This window comes from Bos grunniens, chromosome 2, assembly GCF_055505025.1.
Source record: "Bos grunniens cultivar Pamir isolate PY7600 chromosome 2, Bosgru_T2T1.0, whole genome shotgun sequence".
In the NCBI taxonomy this organism is placed as follows: Eukaryota; Metazoa; Chordata; class Mammalia; order Artiodactyla; family Bovidae; genus Bos; species Bos grunniens.
Genome location: NC_141166.1, coordinates 75,075,072 through 75,094,250, shown reverse-complemented (window position 1 = coordinate 75,094,250; position 19,179 = coordinate 75,075,072). Strand labels below are relative to the sequence as shown.

General features: G+C 37.5%; 1 protein-coding gene across 33 annotated transcripts in view; it reads right to left on the bottom strand.

Annotated features, from left to right (window-relative positions):
- Positions 1 to 18,836, bottom strand: part of R3HDM1 (R3H domain containing 1) — a 96,010-nt gene extending 77,174 nt beyond the window's left edge. For 20 of the 33 annotated variants that reach the window (XM_086350983.1, XM_086350781.1, XM_086350791.1 and 17 more), the window contains exons 1-4: positions 18,697 to 18,836; positions 15,699 to 15,909; positions 1,324 to 1,365; positions 785 to 874 (exon numbers count right to left, since the gene is read on the bottom strand). In XM_086350983.1, the coding sequence (XP_086207109.1) occupies positions 785 to 874; positions 1,324 to 1,365; positions 15,699 to 15,869 (303 nt within the window). In that variant the 5' untranslated portion in view covers positions 15,870 to 15,909; positions 18,697 to 18,836. Of the gene's footprint in view, positions 1 to 784; positions 875 to 1,323; positions 1,366 to 15,698; positions 15,910 to 18,696 lie in introns of those variants that run through there. The other 13 variants (XM_086350864.1, XM_086351074.1, XM_086350936.1 and 10 more) reach the window with 4 other exon arrangements.
- Positions 18,837 to 19,179: the final 343 nt, after the last annotated feature.

Genomic DNA, 19,179 nt, shown 5'->3' with positions numbered 1-19,179 from the left:
CTTTTTTCTCTTTCTCCTTTATTCAATCATCTCTCTTAACCAAAATATTGCCTCAATTCTTTGGAAACTAATTTTTAGGATACAGGGGGACTTCGGGTTATTTAAACTCTTAAAGCAGAACAAGCCACAAACAGCCAAAGTTGTCACACTAATAAACATCGTTAAGGGGGTCCGAAAATAATTATATGTAAATGTACAAGTGTAACATAAGACAAAGATCAATCTGTAGCTAAGATTAATAGAAAAGTAAAGTCATAGCATTAAAAAAATATATAAAAAGCAAAAAACCAAACTATTTGTTGAGCCTCAGTAGTTCTATACTTTATAAACAATGGAATAAGAAATATTAGACAACTATTAGAGCCAAGCTATTATGAAGACTGGCTTCACCATGCATTCAGGTTAAGCATAATGATACATATCAAGCAGAAGTCTTGGGTAGTCTCCACTTCACACTCAAGAGGTGTTTGACAAATTTTTAAAAGCCAAAATCAAAAGGGAAAATTTCCTCGCAATTACATTAACTGGAAGTACTACTGAAATATAACTTTTCCATAATAACTTAAAATTCCCCTGAAGCCATATTCTCAGTTAACTATAAGCCTTAGACTTACTGGTAGTTTACTCAGTAAAAACATATACAACACATGTACATGCACATACAACTTTTATTTAACATTATGAAAAAATATTCTCCAGGAAGCAGGCTTTTCCATTGTATCTGTGAATAATAATTGCTTTGCTTTGTTTATTGTTTTGGTGTTTTGGTTTTTTTTTTTTTTACCTGGTTCTCCTGTGATATCTCTGCTGTAGGGGGTGGTGGAGATTCTTCACACACTGCAAGGCTCCGAACTAGCTTTAACTTTGAGCTTGACTGAAGAAAAGTATTTAAAATTAACGCTACATTTCATAAATCTAGGGCTAGAGTTTAAATTTCTTTATAATAGTTTCTGCTGTGTATAGATGTAGGTGAAATGTGCAAGTTAAATATATCATTAAATACCATTAAAACTCTTTGTTATGAGGGAAAACAATAACTGCAGTTTTAAAAATAATAGCAATAGCAAGAATGGGAGTAACTTCAATTTCAAAACCCAAAGAATGATGAGAGCCATTTTCTCTACAGATAAAGAACCATTAAAGATATAAAAGCAATGCACAAAAGCGACTAGGCAAGACAAAAACCCCAAATAAAACAAAATAAGCTTTCTGCCCCAAACGAAATGTGACAAAACTAAACTGAATGCAGCGCTGTATGAAAACAAAGATTCATCAAGCATGAGGGAAGGCCCTTGGCATGCCAGCACAAAATATTTACTATACCTTAGACCTTTTTCCTGTCTGTCCAAATGACTGCAATGGCCGCTGAATACACAAGAAAGATTTGCATTAAATTTCATACTGAAACAGAAAAATTGTTTCTTAGTTCATAATCCTAAGCCACAGAGAAACTAACTGCACAGAGAACGGAAAATGAGGAAATCAGAGCTGGTTTCAAGTAAAGAAATATTGATTCCTCCCAAAAGCACACTTATAGAAGATTTTCTAAAATCCTTCTGTGAGTTGGCCATGTTCTTTAAATGAGCAAACAGCCATAATTTCTGTGTTGATTGAGCTAAACTGAATTATAAGGTAATGTCTTAGTAGCAAAATAAAATACACATTGTTTGTATTCTGTAACATATTACACTTTAGTGAAAGTTGGGGGGGGGTACCCACAAGAAACCTTGAGGAATTTTAAGTAGCTGTGCCTAGCAAAGTTCCAAACTTATGATACTGAAGACAATGTTTCAAATGCTCATTGAATCAGAGTACCACCACTTCTCTACTGAGCCTTTTTAGCACTGTACTTCACCGTGCTAAAAGCCAAAATCAAAAGGGCAAATTTCATCGCAATTACATTAACTGGAAGTACTACTTAAATACAACTTTTCCATAATAACTTAAAAATTCCCCTGAAGCCATATTCTCGGTTAACTATATGATCTCTAAGTTTTTCCAGAGAGAAATCACTGCACCAAGCCTTAGACTTATTGGTAGTCTTGGTTGTACTTCACAGTACAACCCCAGTTTATCAGTCGGAATCCTATTTGTTTGGTCAAGGGTAAGAGAATGAAGTAGAAATGAAGAAAAGTGAGCAAAGTTCCAATATGCATGTTCAGCTTAACCATCAGATCCTCAATCACACAATTGGGGAACCCGCTCGGGTGAGTGGCTCTGGTCTGTGATACCAGGCTTTGGCCTGAGAAAACAGCTGAAGGGCTTGTGAACTGGACTCTGGAAGATTTTCTTTGCTTCCATCTCCTTCTAATCTACCTCTCTAACCCCAAACCGAAACGGTACAAGGCTTACGTATCTATCACTTAAACTCATTAAAACCAAGGAGCCAATTTGATACCAGTCATAAAACAACATCTTTAATACCTAGATTAGTATGCTTCACATATGAAAAAAAGCCACCATTTCATTCCAGAATCCAAAAAGGCCTTCCTTGTAGAACCAACAGAAACAATAATCTATAGCACCAGTGTGGTCTGTCTCCCATTTTGAAGTCAAAGTACTTGAAATAAGAAGCACTGTACTCTTGGGATTTTGACCCTGGATTTATTCAACAGTAAAAATCAGCAGTACCAACAACAAAAGAAAAACGGAAGAAAAAAATAGAAATGACTTTGTTTCTTCAAGAGAAGAAATGGTACGGAGGCACGCACAAATGCACACGACAGCACTGGCTGAGAGAACTCCATGTTGGTTCTGTCTTCTGTTTACTCACTTCTTTAATTTATTCAAGAGGGTTTCTGTTACCACTACACATGGACTTAAAAGAGGCTATGTTACATAAAGTAAGGGTTTACAGAAAAAAACAGGAGAAAAATAAATAGATGAATATGAGCAAAATATACATGACTAAATAAGCTCTAAGGAAAACAATTTATGATTTATTTCAGTCTTCTGATTTAATCCCTTACAGTTCTAAACTAAGTATCAATGGCACTTCATTTTCTCTTAAAATTTTATTTTTTAATGAAAAAAATCATTAACTGGCAAGTAAAAACTGCATTCATATGCTGGACTGGATTCAAATTTCTAGTTTTGCTTATGAGTAGGTGATCCTAGTCAAGTTATGTCAGTTTACTTCCCTTGTATAAACGTTCACACTACTTGTATTAATTCTCAAAGTTCTTGAAAAAGTTCAGTAAAATGATAGATTTAAAAAATGAGGGACTTCCCTGGTGGTCTAGTGGTTAGGACTCCGCCCCCAATGCAGGGGACCCAGTTTGATCGTTGGTCAGGGAACTAAATTGCACATGCTGCAAGTAAGACCTGGTGCAACCAAATAAATATAAAAAAATATTTTCAAAAAAGAAAAAAGAAAAGGGCTCTGGGGAGGTTGTACACTGTCCCTATAGTAATGGTTTAGAATTTTCATAGATTTACACATGCTTTAACCGTCTCAGTTTTAACTCATAAGAGTTCTTTGATGAAGGAAGTTTAAACCACAGAGACGTAAAATTATCTCAATGTGACTTAACATGTTCTAAGTTCCTGCTACATGCCAGACTCTGTGCCACATAGTAGGCTTATAAAGATGAATAAGACACAGATGTTGGTCTCAAGAGCCTTACAGTCCAGTATCAGTGTTACTAAACAGTCAAACAGAACCTAAGATCTTCAGAATCTTAGTCCCGTGCACTTTATATCACACCTATAAACAAAACCTTCTTGTGAGTCAAATACTATTTGTGATTGATAGAATTCTCAAGATAGCCTTCTAACATTGCCCACCTCTGGTAAATTAATGAAATGCTAATCTAAATAAGGTTGTGAAAGAATTTTGCATATGTAATTAAAGTACCAAGTCAGTTGCTCTTAAGATAGAGATAATTCAGCTGGGTCTCACCCAAACAAGCAAGCCCTTTAAAATTTCTTTGGTTGGGAGGGAGGCGGCAGGTCAGATGCAAAGGGTGAGAAGGACCTGACACTGCACTGCTGGCTTTGAAGACAGAGGGGACAGAAGAGGGCTACAGGCAGCTTCCCGGGGCACAGAGTGGCCTGTGGCCAAAAGTCAGCCAGGAAACACGGACCTCAGACCTCCAGCTGCCAAACACTAAGGCGCTGCTGTTATTGGTATGAGTGTGAACACAAACTCTTCTCCAGAGTCTTCAGATTAAGGGCCCCCAGCCTGGCCAACACCTCTGCTTTTAGCCTTGAGAAACCCTAAGCAGAGAACTCAGTTGAGCTCAACTGAACTCCCAACTTACATAACTATGAGTTGACAACTGGACATTGTTTTAATCCTCTAAGTTTGTGGTGGTATGTTATGCAGCAATAGAAAGCTACTACATAAGTAAAGCATAAACTGCCAAAGTGGCATTATTCAATAAAAATCACTTATTTCATATCAAATGATAAAAGATCCTAATTACATAATAAATACCAGAAAATCTGCCACATACATACATGCAAACACAACAGAGAAAAGAAGTTTGGTTTTAAATAAGAATGAATTATTTCTAAAGTGGATTTTATTATTTAAAGCATGTCTTTCACTTTTCCACCCCCATTCCGCTCCACCCCTCCACCCTCCATGTGGCCTACATATATTTGCATATTTTAGCTCAGCCCAAGCCAAGCCTCTTTCTCAATTTTTTTTTTTTTTTTACTGTGGAGAAGTACATATAAAATTTACCATTTTAATCATTTTTAAGTGTGCAGTTCAGTTTAAATATATTCAAAATGTTGTCACCATCCACACACTGCATATCTGTAACTCTTTTCATCTTGTAGCCATTAAACATTACTCCCCATCTTCTCTCATTCTAACCCCTGGTGACTACCATTCTACTTTCCGTCTCTGATTTTGAATCAAAGTACCTCATGTTAGTGGAATCACAAAGTGCTTATCTTTTAATGACTGACAGTTAGTATAATAACCCCCGAGTTTATCCATGTTGCAGCATATCACATAATTTCTTTCTTTTTTAAGGCTACATGTTATTTCATTGTATGCATATTCCATATTTTGCTTATCTCTTTATCTGAAGATAAATGCATTTGGCTTGACTCCATGTTTAACTATTGTGATTAATGCTGCTATGAACACGGGTGTACAAATATCTCTTCAAGATTCTGCTTTCAATTCTTCTGGTGTATATCCCGAAGTGTAATTGCTGGATCACACACTAACTCCATTTTCAATTTTTTTAAGAACTGCCATTCTGTTTCCCATAATGTCTGTATCATTTTAAATTCCCAACAACAGTGTACAAGAGTTCTAATTTCCCCACATCCTTGCCAACACTTGTTTTTCTACTTTTTGATAGTAGCCCTCCTAATGGTATAACATAGTATCTCATATTTCTGATCTGCATTTCCATAGTGATTAGTGATGCTAAGTATCTATTCATGTACTTACTGGCCATTTGTATAACTTCTTTAAAAATGTGTATATTTAAATCCTTTCTCCATTTTTGAATTGGGTTGTTTGGGGTTTTGTTGTTGTGTTTTAGGAGTTCTCTATATATTATGGTTATAATATCTTCTCAGACAAATGATTTGCAAATATTTTCTCTTTGTCTATGGATTGTCTTTTTACTCTATTTATAGTCTTTTGCTGTAAAAAAAATTTTAAATTCTCATTAAGTCCAAATTGCCAGCTTGTGCTGTGACAGCCAGGAAATCACTGCCAAATTCAATGTTGTAAAGCTTTTGTCCTATGTTTCCCCCCACTTCTTCTTAAGAGATTGTGATTTTTTTTTTTCCAATTTGGTACTCTGATTAGAAAAAGAACAATGTGAATCATGCTTCATTATGCTAATCAAGAGTACCAAATTTTGATACTGATTAGAGTAAGAACATGAGATCAGTAAGAATAAACACTGAATTATTACTAAAATACTGTGATACAGCTTCACATTGATTGTACATAGAGAAAAAATAACACTGGAGTTAAGGCAATAACCACATGTGCAAACCAAATACATTACCCTGACATAGTCTTCAGTAAAAAGCTTTTTCCTTAGGTGATGGTTAATATTGTTGTATGTGGGTCAGTCTTCTCTTAAAGGATTAGGTTTGAATGGCTTCATTAAAAAGATCCCTCTTACTGGCCCACAATGGTCAGAAGTAGTCTTTGATGATCTCCTCTCATGTCATTTGAAACTACTGGGTCCAGAGTCTTCTGATACATTTGACTGAACATCTCTTGTATTGGGTTGGGCAAAAAGTTCCTTAGGGCATTTCTATAACATATGCATAAACCTAAACCAACTTTTTGGCCAACCCAATACATGTTACATGATCAATATCACTTCAAGGGACCACAATCCTGACCAGCATGAAGTCGTCTGTGCCAGCATCTTTCACAGAATAGTACAACCTCTCAGCAAAGAAAGTTGGGTGGCTCGGGGCAAACTGCAAGATGGTCTTCAGAACACTTTCGACACTTCTGTAAAACTCATGGTTGATATACTGCTTAATAAAGCTCCGTTAGCCATCCTGGAATGTCTCCGCAACAGCTTTCAGCTAAAGAAAGCTTCTTGTGGCATGAATCAAGATAAAGTAAGATTCACATGTCCCGAGTCTTCACCCCTTACCAGCTTGATAAAGACACTGAGCACTTACTGAACCAACTGGTGGTTTATTTGTGTGTGTGTGGGGGGGGGTGGGGGGTGGCGGAGAAACACTTTACTTAACCCTTTCAAATCCAACCAACTTAAAATCAATCTGGTGTCTTATCTGGCTCTCATCAGTGAAGTCTCAAAAAATTAAAAGCAAGTCCCATTCCAAGGGTGGCCCTTTGGAGTGTCCTCATTTCAGCAAATGTTGAAACTTATACAAGATTCAAAAAGTCTGAGTTCACTGTAAAATGCACTAAACACAGATGCTAGTTTTAGGGGAGTTAGGCCCAAACAAGGTTGGGAAAGATCATGAATGGGGCAGCATGGTGCTCCAGAAGTACACAAAGGTAGAAGGCTAGGGTTGAGTCCTGCCTGTGCCACTGGATCTCCAGGTGACACTGGCAATTCATTGAAATAAGCTTCTGAAAAACGGGTTTGTGGGGCTCAATTCTGAGTTGCGACTCTTGAGTTCTGTGACTCTAATGCCAAAATGGCTGGTCATAACCTTGAGCTCCTCTAGCCAATTCAGGATCCTTTTTGGAAGAAATGTCATCAGAGGGCATTGTTCCTCTGGTATTTCTTCCTCAGGTTCATGAAGGATGGTGGTGGTAAAGGTAACTTTCACAAAGGTGTGCAGTTTTCAAATGGAAACCCAGCCACCCTGAGGCCATCAATAAACACTTTTGCCCTAGACCTGAGCACTGACTTTTTTCTTAGAAATACCATTCTCTCTCTGGTAAAAGTGAGCTGTTCCAGCAACTTTCCTCCCACTCTGTGGGGACAAGATCAGCATGTCTTCTCTGCAATGTAGGTTTTTGCTGTGGGCATCACACAGGGCCTGTGATCCTGGAAGATGCCAAGGGGCAGGGTATATGGCTTCACTAATCATTTGATAGGAGAATCTTCCACAGCTTAACAGTTGTTTTCTTGTATCAGTGCTGTTCAACGTACTGCCCACAGACCTGTAAATGGGTAATACTGGCATCACCTGGGAGCTTGCTGAGATGCAGAATCTTGGCAGTCTCACCCCACACCTCCTTCAGTCTCTTTTGTGGTTTTGCAGTCTTCAGCCTTTGCCCTTCTTAAAGTTGTTGACTTTATAAATGGGTCCAGCAGCTCTGGCACTATGGTCCCTTTCCTCTTGGGTGTGCAGTTTATAACAGGCATCTTGGGCAGCGGAATGTCTTAGAGGCAGGCCTGGGGACTAAGAAAGCTCTCTTGGCTGGCCCCTTTGGTGTTATGTCTAAGAAGTCATCACCAAAACCAAGTCACGAAGCTTTCCTCCAGTGTTTTCTTCTAAGAATTTTAGAGTTTTACAGCTCTTAGAGGTCTTTGATTCATTTTGTGTTAATTTCTATATATGGTCTTAGGTAAGAGTCCAAGCTCATTCTTTTGCCTGTGGACATCTAGTTTTCCCAGCACCATTTAAAAAAAGACTATCCTTTCTTCATTGCCTTAGCACTCCTATCAAGAATCATCCAATCATATATCCAAGAATTTATTTCTGGGCTCTCTAGTCTATTCCACTGGTTTATATGTCTGTCTTTATGCCAGCACCAGACTGCTTTGATTACTGTAGCTGTGTAGTAAGTTTTGAAGTCATGAACTGACCCCTCCAGTTTTGTTCTTTTTCAAGAATGTTTTGACTATTCCAGGTCCTTTGAAGTCCCACATGAATTTTAGAATGGGATTTTCTATTTTTGCAAAAATGACATTTGATTTTGATGGGAATTGCACTAATCTGTAGATCACTTTGGGCAGTATTAACACTTTAACAATACTGATGTCTCCAATTCAAGACAATGAATATACTTCAATTTAATTATGTCATCTGTAATTTCTTTCAGCATTGTTTTGTAGTTTTCACTGAACAAATCTTTCACCCCCTTGATTAAGTTAATTCCTAAGTATTTTATTCTGTTTAATCCTTCTGCATATCGAACTGCTTTTGCAATTTCCTTTTCAGATTGTTCACTGTTTACATATAAAAATCCAACTGATTTTTGTGTGCTGACTTTGTGTTCTGCTACTTTACTTGAATTCATTTATAGGAATAGTGTGTGTGTGGCAATAGAAACAATGCTAATCAAAAACTCTTTGCATAATTATTTGGGACCATACCAACAATTCAGAACTCCATAGCAATTATGTGGGAAAGTGAACTTCTTGAGATTAATGTGACAGATTGCTTGAATTAACTCTAAATGTAGTCATAAAAATTCTTAAAAGATTATAGTCCCTAATAAAACTGAATAAAAAACACAATCAACACTGTCATACAAGTGAAATTATTTATACAAGAAGTGGTCAAAGAGCTTTCTATTAATTAAGATAATATCTGCTTGGAAACATTCAAGGAGATGGATGTCTAATGTCTGCTGGCCTCTCTCCAGCTTGATGATATTATTGTTATTATTATCATGGCTTATGTAGCTTTATTGAAGAAAAAATCAATTACTAGCAGAGCTATTAGTTGATTACTCATCCACTGACAACTGGCATCATTTATTGAGTGCTATATTAAACACTGTATTCAAAGACAGATTAACTAACAGCACCAAGACTCCTAACAATATATACATAAAAATTACAAAATGTTTGAGACCCTGTTTTAGAATACAAAGGGTGTTTGACTTCCAATTTCCACTCTCTGTAGAACAAGACCAGGTCATTCCTTTATTGACATGGATAAAATACATCACATTTTCTGTACTGCTGCTGCTATAAATTCAACACCAATTCTCCAGCACATCAGTTATGAACATGAAGCATATCATGTAACCTCAAACCTCTAACAGGGGACGGTTTAAACAAGGATGGATACTGCTAGAATAATGCTGCTTCCTTTGATGTGACAACTCAGCATCCATCTCCCTCCCCCTCAGATGAATTCTTCAGCATGATAAAGCAGAGTGAGGAATGGTTTCAGTCTCATAACCAAGTTAGAATGAAGAAACTGGCCACATAATACACATGCTCCATTAAAAAAAAAAAAAAAGGCACCTTGGGCAACTGTCCTCTTGTACTTTACAGTTTCCAGAACCATTTATTCTCTGAAGATAGAACTTATGTCTTCTCAAGTGAGCACATGAATGAATGGATGGAGGTAAACAAAAAATAAAATGAAAAAAGATGAGGCCTGACAGGAGAGCACCCAGATAAGAAAATCAAAAAAGGTACAATAATTTAAAGTTTATTCCAGCTATGATGAAGGTTATTCTAACTTTAAGGTAGCATCACATGGCACAGTCTGAGTCCATTCCCAAGATACTCAGTAGTGCTTATCTCTGTTTTATAGATCCATGCAATCTCTGACACCAGGGAATCATCTAAGTTTGGATCACATATCAGTGAACAAATGGATAAAAGAACAGTTTATATAAAAATATCTTTAACAAATAGTAGAAAATCATAAGAGTTCTTTATATTAATTTTATACTATGACATCCCTTCATTCAAAAATTAGTTTTCCTCAATAAAATACTAAAAGGATGGTCAGGAAATTAAGACTTGGAAACAGATGAAAAGTTTGCTTTCTTAAGAAAACATTTCCATTTTCCTAAGTCACTTTTAATCAGCACATACATGTAAATTTGAGTAAAAATAATAGTTGCTGTTTAAAATGAAACCTTCAGGAAGTATCTTAGAGGTAGAAAAAGAAGATGAAATGTCTACTAGTATCTTAGAAAAAAAGGCATTTTGTAATAGGTAACTCCATATTAAGAGGTAACTATATAAAACAGATTTTTTTTTTTAACAAGACACTATTCCCTTTTCATTCTTAAAACAGTTGACTTATTTATATTAAAACAAAAAAATTTTTCTAATTTTGTCTACTTCCATTCCTAAAATCTCTGTGTACATTATTTCGACTGTAAACCCCTTGCCAGATACCTTGTATAGAGGCATGTTGAACCTCAAAATCTCCAAGCAGAGTAAATATATCCATGTAAAAGTAAAATCTTAAAAAACATTTGAATAAACAAGGAATACAGCATTTCAGTGGATTAACATAAAACGAACTCTCGTATTCTCTTTTTTCCTCTTCCCAGTCTTTATACTCACCATGCTATATGGAACGTGATATGAGAGACCAAGCCCATTTTTCCTTATTACACTATTTCCTTGCCATGGAATATGTTTTCAGCAAGTGTTTGCGGACTGCATGAAATTCTCCTGCAGTATGAACCACTGAGCCATGATTCAATAGTGGTCATCAGAACGTTTTTGTGTTTACCACCAAGAGCAACACAAGAGACATGGCAGAAAATGTAATACAAGCACACCTCGTTTCACTGTGCTTGGCAGATACTGTGCTTTTACAAATTGAAGGTTTGTTGCAACCCTGCTTCAAGTAGCACCATTTTTCCAACAGCGTTTGCTCTCTTTGTGTCTGTCATGTTTTGGCAATTATCACAACTATTCAAACTTTGTCATTATTATTTTGTTTGTCATGGTGATCTGTCATCAGTGACGTCTGATGTTACCACTGCAATTATTTTGGGCGCCTCAAACCACACCCTTGTAAGATGGCAAGCTTAACCAATAAATGTGGTGTGTGTTCTGACTGCTCTGCCAACTAGACAGTCATTTCCAGTTTCTCCCTCTCCCCAGGGACCCCTATTCCCTGAAACACAACGATGTTGAAATCAGGCCAGTTAATAATCCTACATCTAAGTCTTCAAGGGGAGAAGGCAATGGCACCCCACTCCAGTACTCTTGCCTGGAAAATCCCATGGACAGAGGAGCCTGGTGGGCTGCAGTCCATGGGGTCTCGAAGAGTTGGACACGACTGAGCGACTTCCCTTTCACTTTTCACTTTCATGCATTGAAGAAGGAAATGACAACCCACTCCAGTGTTCTTGCCTGGAGAATCCCAGGGACGAGGGAGCCTGCTGGGCTGCCATCTATGGGGTTGCACAGAGTCGGACATGACTGAAGAGACTTAGCAGCAGCAGCAGCAAGTCTTCAAGAGAAGGTAAGAGTCACATCTTTCTCAGTTTAAATTGAAAGCTAGAAATTAAGCATAGTGAGGAAGGTATGCTGAAAGCTGAGATAGGCTGAAAGCTAGGCCTGTTTGCCAAACAATTAGTCAAGTTGTGAGTACAAAGGAAAAGTTCTTAAAGGAAATTAAAAGTGTTACACCAGGGGAAAACATGAACGATAAGAAAGTGAAACTTCCTTACTGCTGATATGGAGAAAGTTTTAGTGGTCTGGATAGAAAATCAAACCAGCAACAACATTCCCTTAAGCCAAAGCCTAATTTAGAGCAAAGCCCCAACTCTCTTCAGTTCTATGAAGGTGGAGTGAGGTGAGGAAGATGTAGAAGTTTAAAGCCAGCAGAAGTTGGTTCACAGATTTTAAGGAAAGAAGCCATCTCCACAGCATAAAAATGCAAGGTGAAATACCAAGTGCTCATGTAGAAGCTGCAGCAAGTTAGCCAGATCTAACAGCCTTCTATTGGAAAAAGATGCCATCTAGGACTCCCATAGCTAGGGAGGTGAAGTCAATGACTGGCTTCAAAGCTTCAAAGAACAGGCTGATTTTCTTATTAGGGATTAACGCAGCTGGTGACTTTAAGTTGAAGTCAGTGGTCATTTACCACTCTGAAAATCCTATGGCCCTTAAGAATTATATTAAACCTATTTTGCCTGTGCTCTATCAATGGAACAACAAAGCCTAGATGATAGCACATTTATTTACAACATGCATAACTGAATATTTTAAGTGCATTGTTGAGACCTACTGCTCAGAAAAAGGATTCCTTTCAGAATACTACTGCTCATTGACAATACACCTGGTCACCAAGAGCTCTGATGGAGATGTACAACTAGATTCATATTGTTTTTATGCCTGTTAACAACACAACATCATTCTGCAGCCCATGGATCAATAAGTAATTTCAACTTTCAAGTTCTTTCAATTTCTTAAGTCTTATTACTTAAGAAATACATTCTGTAAGGCTATAGCTACCACAGATAGTGATTCTTCTGATGAATCTGGGCAAAGCCCAGAAAGCCTCTGGAAAGATTCACCATTCTAGATGCCACTGGTGATTCATGGGAAGAGGTCAGAATAGTAACATTAATAGGAGTTTGGAAGAATTTGATTCCAACCCTCATGGATGACTTTAAGGGGTTCAAGACTTCAGTGGAGGAAGTAGCTGCATATGGAGTGGAAACAGAAAGAGAACTAGAATTAGAAGTGGGGCCTGGGGACTTTCCTGATGGTCCAGTGTTTAAGAATCTGCCTTGCAATGCAGGGGACATGAGTTCAATCCCTGGTTGGGGAACTAATATCCCAGCCACAGGTAACTAGGCCCATGTGCCAGAACTACTGAGTCCACATACCACAACTAGAGAGAAGCCTATGCAGCTCAACAAAGATCCTGCATGCCGCCACTAAACCTGACACAGCCAAAAATAAATAGATAAACATTAAAAAAAAAAAAAAAGAGAGAGACAATGAAAAACACTATCCTTAAAAAAAAAAAAAAAAAAAAGTAGGGCCTGAAGATGTAGCTGAACTGTTGCAATTTCGCTATAAACCTTTAATAGATGAGGAGTTGCTTCCTGTGCCTAGTGAGCAAAGTGGTTTCTTGAGATGGCATCTACTCCTAGTAAAGATGCTGTGAACATTACTGAAATGACAACGGATTTAGAATATTACATAAACTTCACTGAGGAAGCATCGACAGAGTCTGAGAGGACTGACTTCAATTTTGAAAGAAGTTCTACTGAAAGTAAAATACATCATTGCATGCTACAGAGAAACTGGACATAAGAGGAAGTGCAAATTGATGCAGCAAATTTCAATGCCTTATTTTAAGACATTGCCAGTGACCTTTAGCAACCACCACTCTGATCAGTCAATAGCCACCAACATCAAGGCAAAACACTCCAACGGCAAAAAGATTATGATCTGTCAAAGGTTCAGATGATGGTTAGCATCTTTAGCAATAAGGTATTTTTAATTAAGGTCTGACTATTTTTTTTATATATAATGCTACTGCATCCTTAACAGACTACAGTATAGTGTTTTTACACGTGCTGGGAAACCAAAAAATCTGTGTGACTCGCTTTAATGTGGTATTTGCTTTACTGCAGTGGTCTGGAAATGTATGCAGTGTATGCCATAATCCAAGTTAATAGCCTGTTGAGAAACATGACCTGGAAGAGTGAACCTTTGGTGCCGAAAAGAGACTAGAAAGATATCTTTTACCATTTCAATCACAAATGCAAGAGAATTTAAGCATTTTCTCTGATCCAATCAGGATACTGACTTTCTGCCATCACTGGGTGTACTGATGGCAGGCATGACAATCTTTTGTTTTAAAAAGTGCTATTTCTAAAAATGACTAGAAAAACTGTTATTCCTCCAAATTTGTGTTATTCCTCCAAATTTCTTAGATAATAGCCACCTGACTTTACTTAAGCAGTGGGATCTAAATGCTTTTTAACTGCTGTATGAGTTGATATCATTTTCTAACACATTTCTGGCACATAATGAAGAATACAGTTTTTGAGTGAATGAAAGAATAAAACAACCTTTAAAAGAACCTTCTTAATTTATTCTAAAAGAATAAAGTATAAGTTTTGGCACATAGCCTTCAAGGTCTTTAGGATGCAGAAAGAATGATAAGAGTATTTTTCTCCCCAAATGCTAACTAAAACAAAAGTTTAAGACATAGTATTTTAATTTAACAGTTTATGGGCTTCCCTGATGGTGCTAGTGGTAAAGAACCCACCTGCCAATGTAGGAGACATAAGAGACACAGGTTCCATCTCTGGGTCGGGATGATCCCCTGGAGAAGGAAATGGCAACCCACTCCAACATTCTTGCCTAGAGGATCCCATGGACAGAGGGGCCTGGTGGGCTATAGTCCATAGGGTCACGATGAGTCTGACACAACTGAAGTGACTTAGAAGTATAGGGCTAACTAAAACAGAAGTATCAGATAGTATTTTAAATTAACAGCTTATGGTAGATTAAAGGTTTTTCCTACTGAGAGACAGGGTCAAATGCCCTCTCCCCTTGAATCTGGGCTGGCTTTACTAACAAGTGTTATCAACAGACAACAGTGGAAGTGACATTCTGGGAGTTCTAAGCCTAGGTCACAAGGATGCTTGCAGCTTTGTTTGGCTCTTGAAACACTTTCTGGAACCCCTGAGCTGCCCATAATGAGTCTGATTACCTGGGCCAATTGTGTTGGAGGCAGTCCAGGTATGTTATCCTAGTTCCAGCTCAGCTTACATTCCAGCTATTGCCACCAACAAGCCAGATAAGTGAGCAAAACAGTTATGGACCTTTTGGGCCAGGCCACCTGACATTTAAATATCAGTGAGGGATCTCTTTTGATGCCTTGTATGGACAAGATTCATTCAGTCAAGCCATTGCTCCATTTCCCGACACACAAACCACGAGATATTAAAAAAGAAAATGTTATTTGAAAATTGCAAGCCCTTATTTTGTGATTATCCATTGTATAGCAACAAATAACAAGAACACTTATAAGTAAGCATTGTTAAGTACTACTTGACACAATTTTTACCTACCTTGAATCTGTGGACCATCATCAATTGTCATCTATGCCTGGAATTAAAAGCCTTCTCAGTGGTTAGTGCTAGGTCATCATACACGTGTATCATCAAAAGCCTCAAGTGACCTTTTTTCTTCATCAATCTCTTTTTTCCCCTCAGTCACAGTTATCAATTGCTTCCCCAGGGCTGTTTTTGCCAACAGAACTCCTGCAGTTACAATCTCTCTATTCTAATCTCTTCTAATCTTAGGTTATTTTGAACTCTCACAACACTGATAGGTGTAAAACGGAATGAAAAAGTATAAAGCCACTAGAAAAAACAATATTAGCCACATACGAATAAAAAGAAATAGGTGATACAAGCAAATCAAAGAGCTAGATTCAACAAGCTAATCCAGGTGACCACACAAAGCAGCTGATAGACATGTCACAACGGGTCATCTTACCCTTATACAATTCTGAAAGTGAGTGTTGTATGAAAAGTATAATTATGTATTGAATATTTAATACTTGTAGCCAGAGGAAAAAATCTTGTTTACCTGCAAATCAATATTGTTGTCAATACAACGTTCATTCTTCTCTGCCAGAATCTTCCCATAGTTTTCTGATTTGGTAAGATTTTCAACTCCAGTTGTATCTTTCACTTCTGCCTCCAAATCCTTCATTGTTTCAGTATCATTTTTTATAGTAACAGTATCAGACATCCTCATTAGCAAAGGTTATTTTAGAATTCTACAGGGAACTTGAAGCCTTAGCAAGCAAGAAAAAAATTTTAATTCAGTTTGAAACATCCCTTACATTCAGTTAGTGCACAACACTGACTAAGTATCTTCTATGTTCCAGGAATAATGTCAAATATACATGGATAAATGCAAAATTCCTGCTTCCAAAGAGCATACAGTTTAGTGGCAAATATATCCAAATTAAAAAAAAATCATGAGACAATGAGATAAGGGATATAAAGGGTATGAGGTGATTTTGATGTGCACACCACTGTGAAAGTTCATAAGAAACATTAAGGAATAAGTCCTATCCAGATGAAAGGTAATGGATGGAGAGTTATAGATATGTACTGGGCTGACATCAGAAACCTTTTTATCTGAAGGGATATTACGAGTATTGTCCCTGTCATAGGGACAAAATCTTCCTGTCATAGCTTCAGAGCTTTCATTTAGCATTCCTAAAATTTCTAATTTCTTAAATTAACTTGCAATTCCAAAAGGAAATAACTTAAAAAATAGTGACATTCTATACAAAATACAGTTGTGAATTTGCACTAACTGTCCAGCATTATGAATCAAGCATTGAAAACTCTCCTGATTTACATGACTCAGGGCCAAACAACATACATTACCAGATGCTTTAGTACTTCAAAGGAGATCAAATACAAAAGAAGCCAATATATTTCATATCTTCAGTGAGTTTAAGACAACAATGGGAACTTTACACTGAATATCAAATAGGAACCTATCAGATAGAGCTCTCATTTTAGGACATATGAAATACGTGAACCTGAAGAGCAGAAGTTATAAACCACTTGCTATTTTTTTCTAGACTTATTGAGATATAACTGATATATAATAACATATAAGCCTAAGGTGTACAATATGATTATTTGATCAGATCAGATCAGATCAGTCGCTCAGTCATGTCCGATTCTTTGCAACCCCATGAATCGCAGCACGCCAGGCCTCCCTGTCCATCACCAACTCCCGGAGTTCACTCAGACTCACGTCCATCGAGTCAGTGATGCCATCCAGCCATCTCATCCTCTGTCGTCCCCTTCTCCTCTTGCCTCCAATCCCTCCCAGCATGAGAGTCTTTTCCAATGAGTCAACTCTTTGCACGAGGTGGCCAAAGTACTGGAGTTTCAGCTTTAGCATCATTCCTTCCAAAGAAATCCCAGGGCTGATCTCCTTCACAATGGACTGGTTGGATCTCCTTGCAGTCCAAGGGACTCTCAAGAGTCTTCTTCAACACCACACTTCAAAAGCATCAATTCTTCGGCGCTCAGCCTTCTTCACAGTCCAACTCTCACATCCATACATGACCACAGGAAAAACCATAGCCTTGACTAGACGAACCTTTGTTGGCAAAGTAATGTCTGTGCTTTTCAATATGCTATCTAGGTTGGTCATAACTTTCCTTCCAAGGAGTAAGCGTCTTTTAATTTCATGGCTACAGTCACCATCTGCAGTGATTCTGGAGCCCAGAAAAATACAGTCTGACACTATTTCCACTGTTTTCCCCATCTATTTCCCATGAAGTGATGGGACAGGATGCCATGATCTTCGTTTTCTGAATGTTGAGCTTTAAGCCAGCTTTTTCACTCTACTTTCACTTTCATCAAGAGGCTTTTTAATTCCTCTTCACTTTGTGCCGTAAGGGTGGTGTCATCTGCATATCTGAGGTTATTGATATTTCTCCTCGCAATCTTGATTCCAGCTTGTGTTTCTTCCAGTCCAGCGTTTCTCATGATGTACTCTGCATATAAGTTAAATAAACAGGGTGACAATATACAGCCTTGATGAACTCCTTTTCCTATTTGGAACCAGTCTGCTGTTCCATGTCAAGTTCTAACTGTTGCTTCCTGACCTGCATACAAATTTCTCAAGAGGCAGGTCAGGTGGTCTGGTATTCCCATCTCTTTCAGAATCTTCCACAGTTTATTGTGATCCACACAGTCAAAGGCTTTGGCATAGTCAATAAAGCAGAAATAGATGTTTTTTTGGAACTCTCTTGCTTTTTCTATGATCCAGCGGATGTTGGCAATTTGATCTCTGGTTCCTCTGCCTTTTCTAAAACCAGGTTGAACATCAGGAAGTTCACGGTTCACATATTGCTGAAGCCTGGCTTGGAGAATTTTGAGCATTACTTTACTAGCATGTGAGATGAGTGCAATTGTGCGGTAGTGTGAGCATTCTTTGGCATTGCCTTTCTTTGGGATTGGAATGAAAACTGATCTTTTCCAGTCCTGTGGCCACTGCTCCAGGTAATGCAATCCATCACCTCACATAATTAAATTTGTGTGTGTGTGGTAAGGACAATCTATTTCAAAATGCATCAAAAAAATGAAGATAAACTGAATAGGTAGAGGGATGGGTACAGATGGACAGATGCAGGTTAAAGCAAGTATAATAAAATGTTGATGGTAGAATGCAGGGGTGGTTAAATGGTTTCACTGTAAAATTCCTTCAACTTCTCTGTGTTTCTCAAAATTTCATAATTAAATCTTGAGAAGGGAAAAATCCAGTAGACCTTGTTTTTTCTACATGGAAAATTCAAGATTTCTTTTCCTAAAAGAATGTTTTGCAATGAAATACCTAAACCTATCTTAGGAATCCATAAATACATCTGAAAAGCTTAAAAAAAAAAAAAAAAGTCTTCCTTAATTATATTCATACCAAAGTTAAGTGATTCATTCTCAAAACAGTAAAGTTAGTAAGGGGGAAGAAGTTATTTAAAGTACTCTGATTGCCTACGATTTTGAAATAAAAATCTCTAATTTTTCTTAAATGATAAGAGAGGTTAGGTTACCTGATGTGTCCTATGGATTTGGGATTGTGGTGTTCCACAAAAATAAAATAAAATAATCCAAGGTTCTTTTTCACAGTTGTCAGCCAGGATGTCAATTGTCTTGACCCATTTGGAATCTGGCAGGAGGAGTCCCATGTCCTTGTCACCACTGTAGATTCCTGGACTGAAATGGACTGTCTTGGATCAAATATATCATATCTCTCAGCGGCCTAAAATTAAAACAAAATATTTTAACAAAATAGCCAAGGGAAATTAAATACTACACAGTAATTTGGAAATTAAAAATACTACTCTTGGTGACTTTACTGTTTTCTTGTCCTAAACGAGGGCCAGAACACTTAGTTCTACACAATTCTGACATACACTGGTCTTGTGAGCCTGAGTAAGTCATGAAGCCACCTAGACTCTTCTGCTGTAAAAGCAGAAGGAAGAAGAAAGCAAGGGAATAGATATATAATAAGAACAGAGTATATGGTCAGTGTT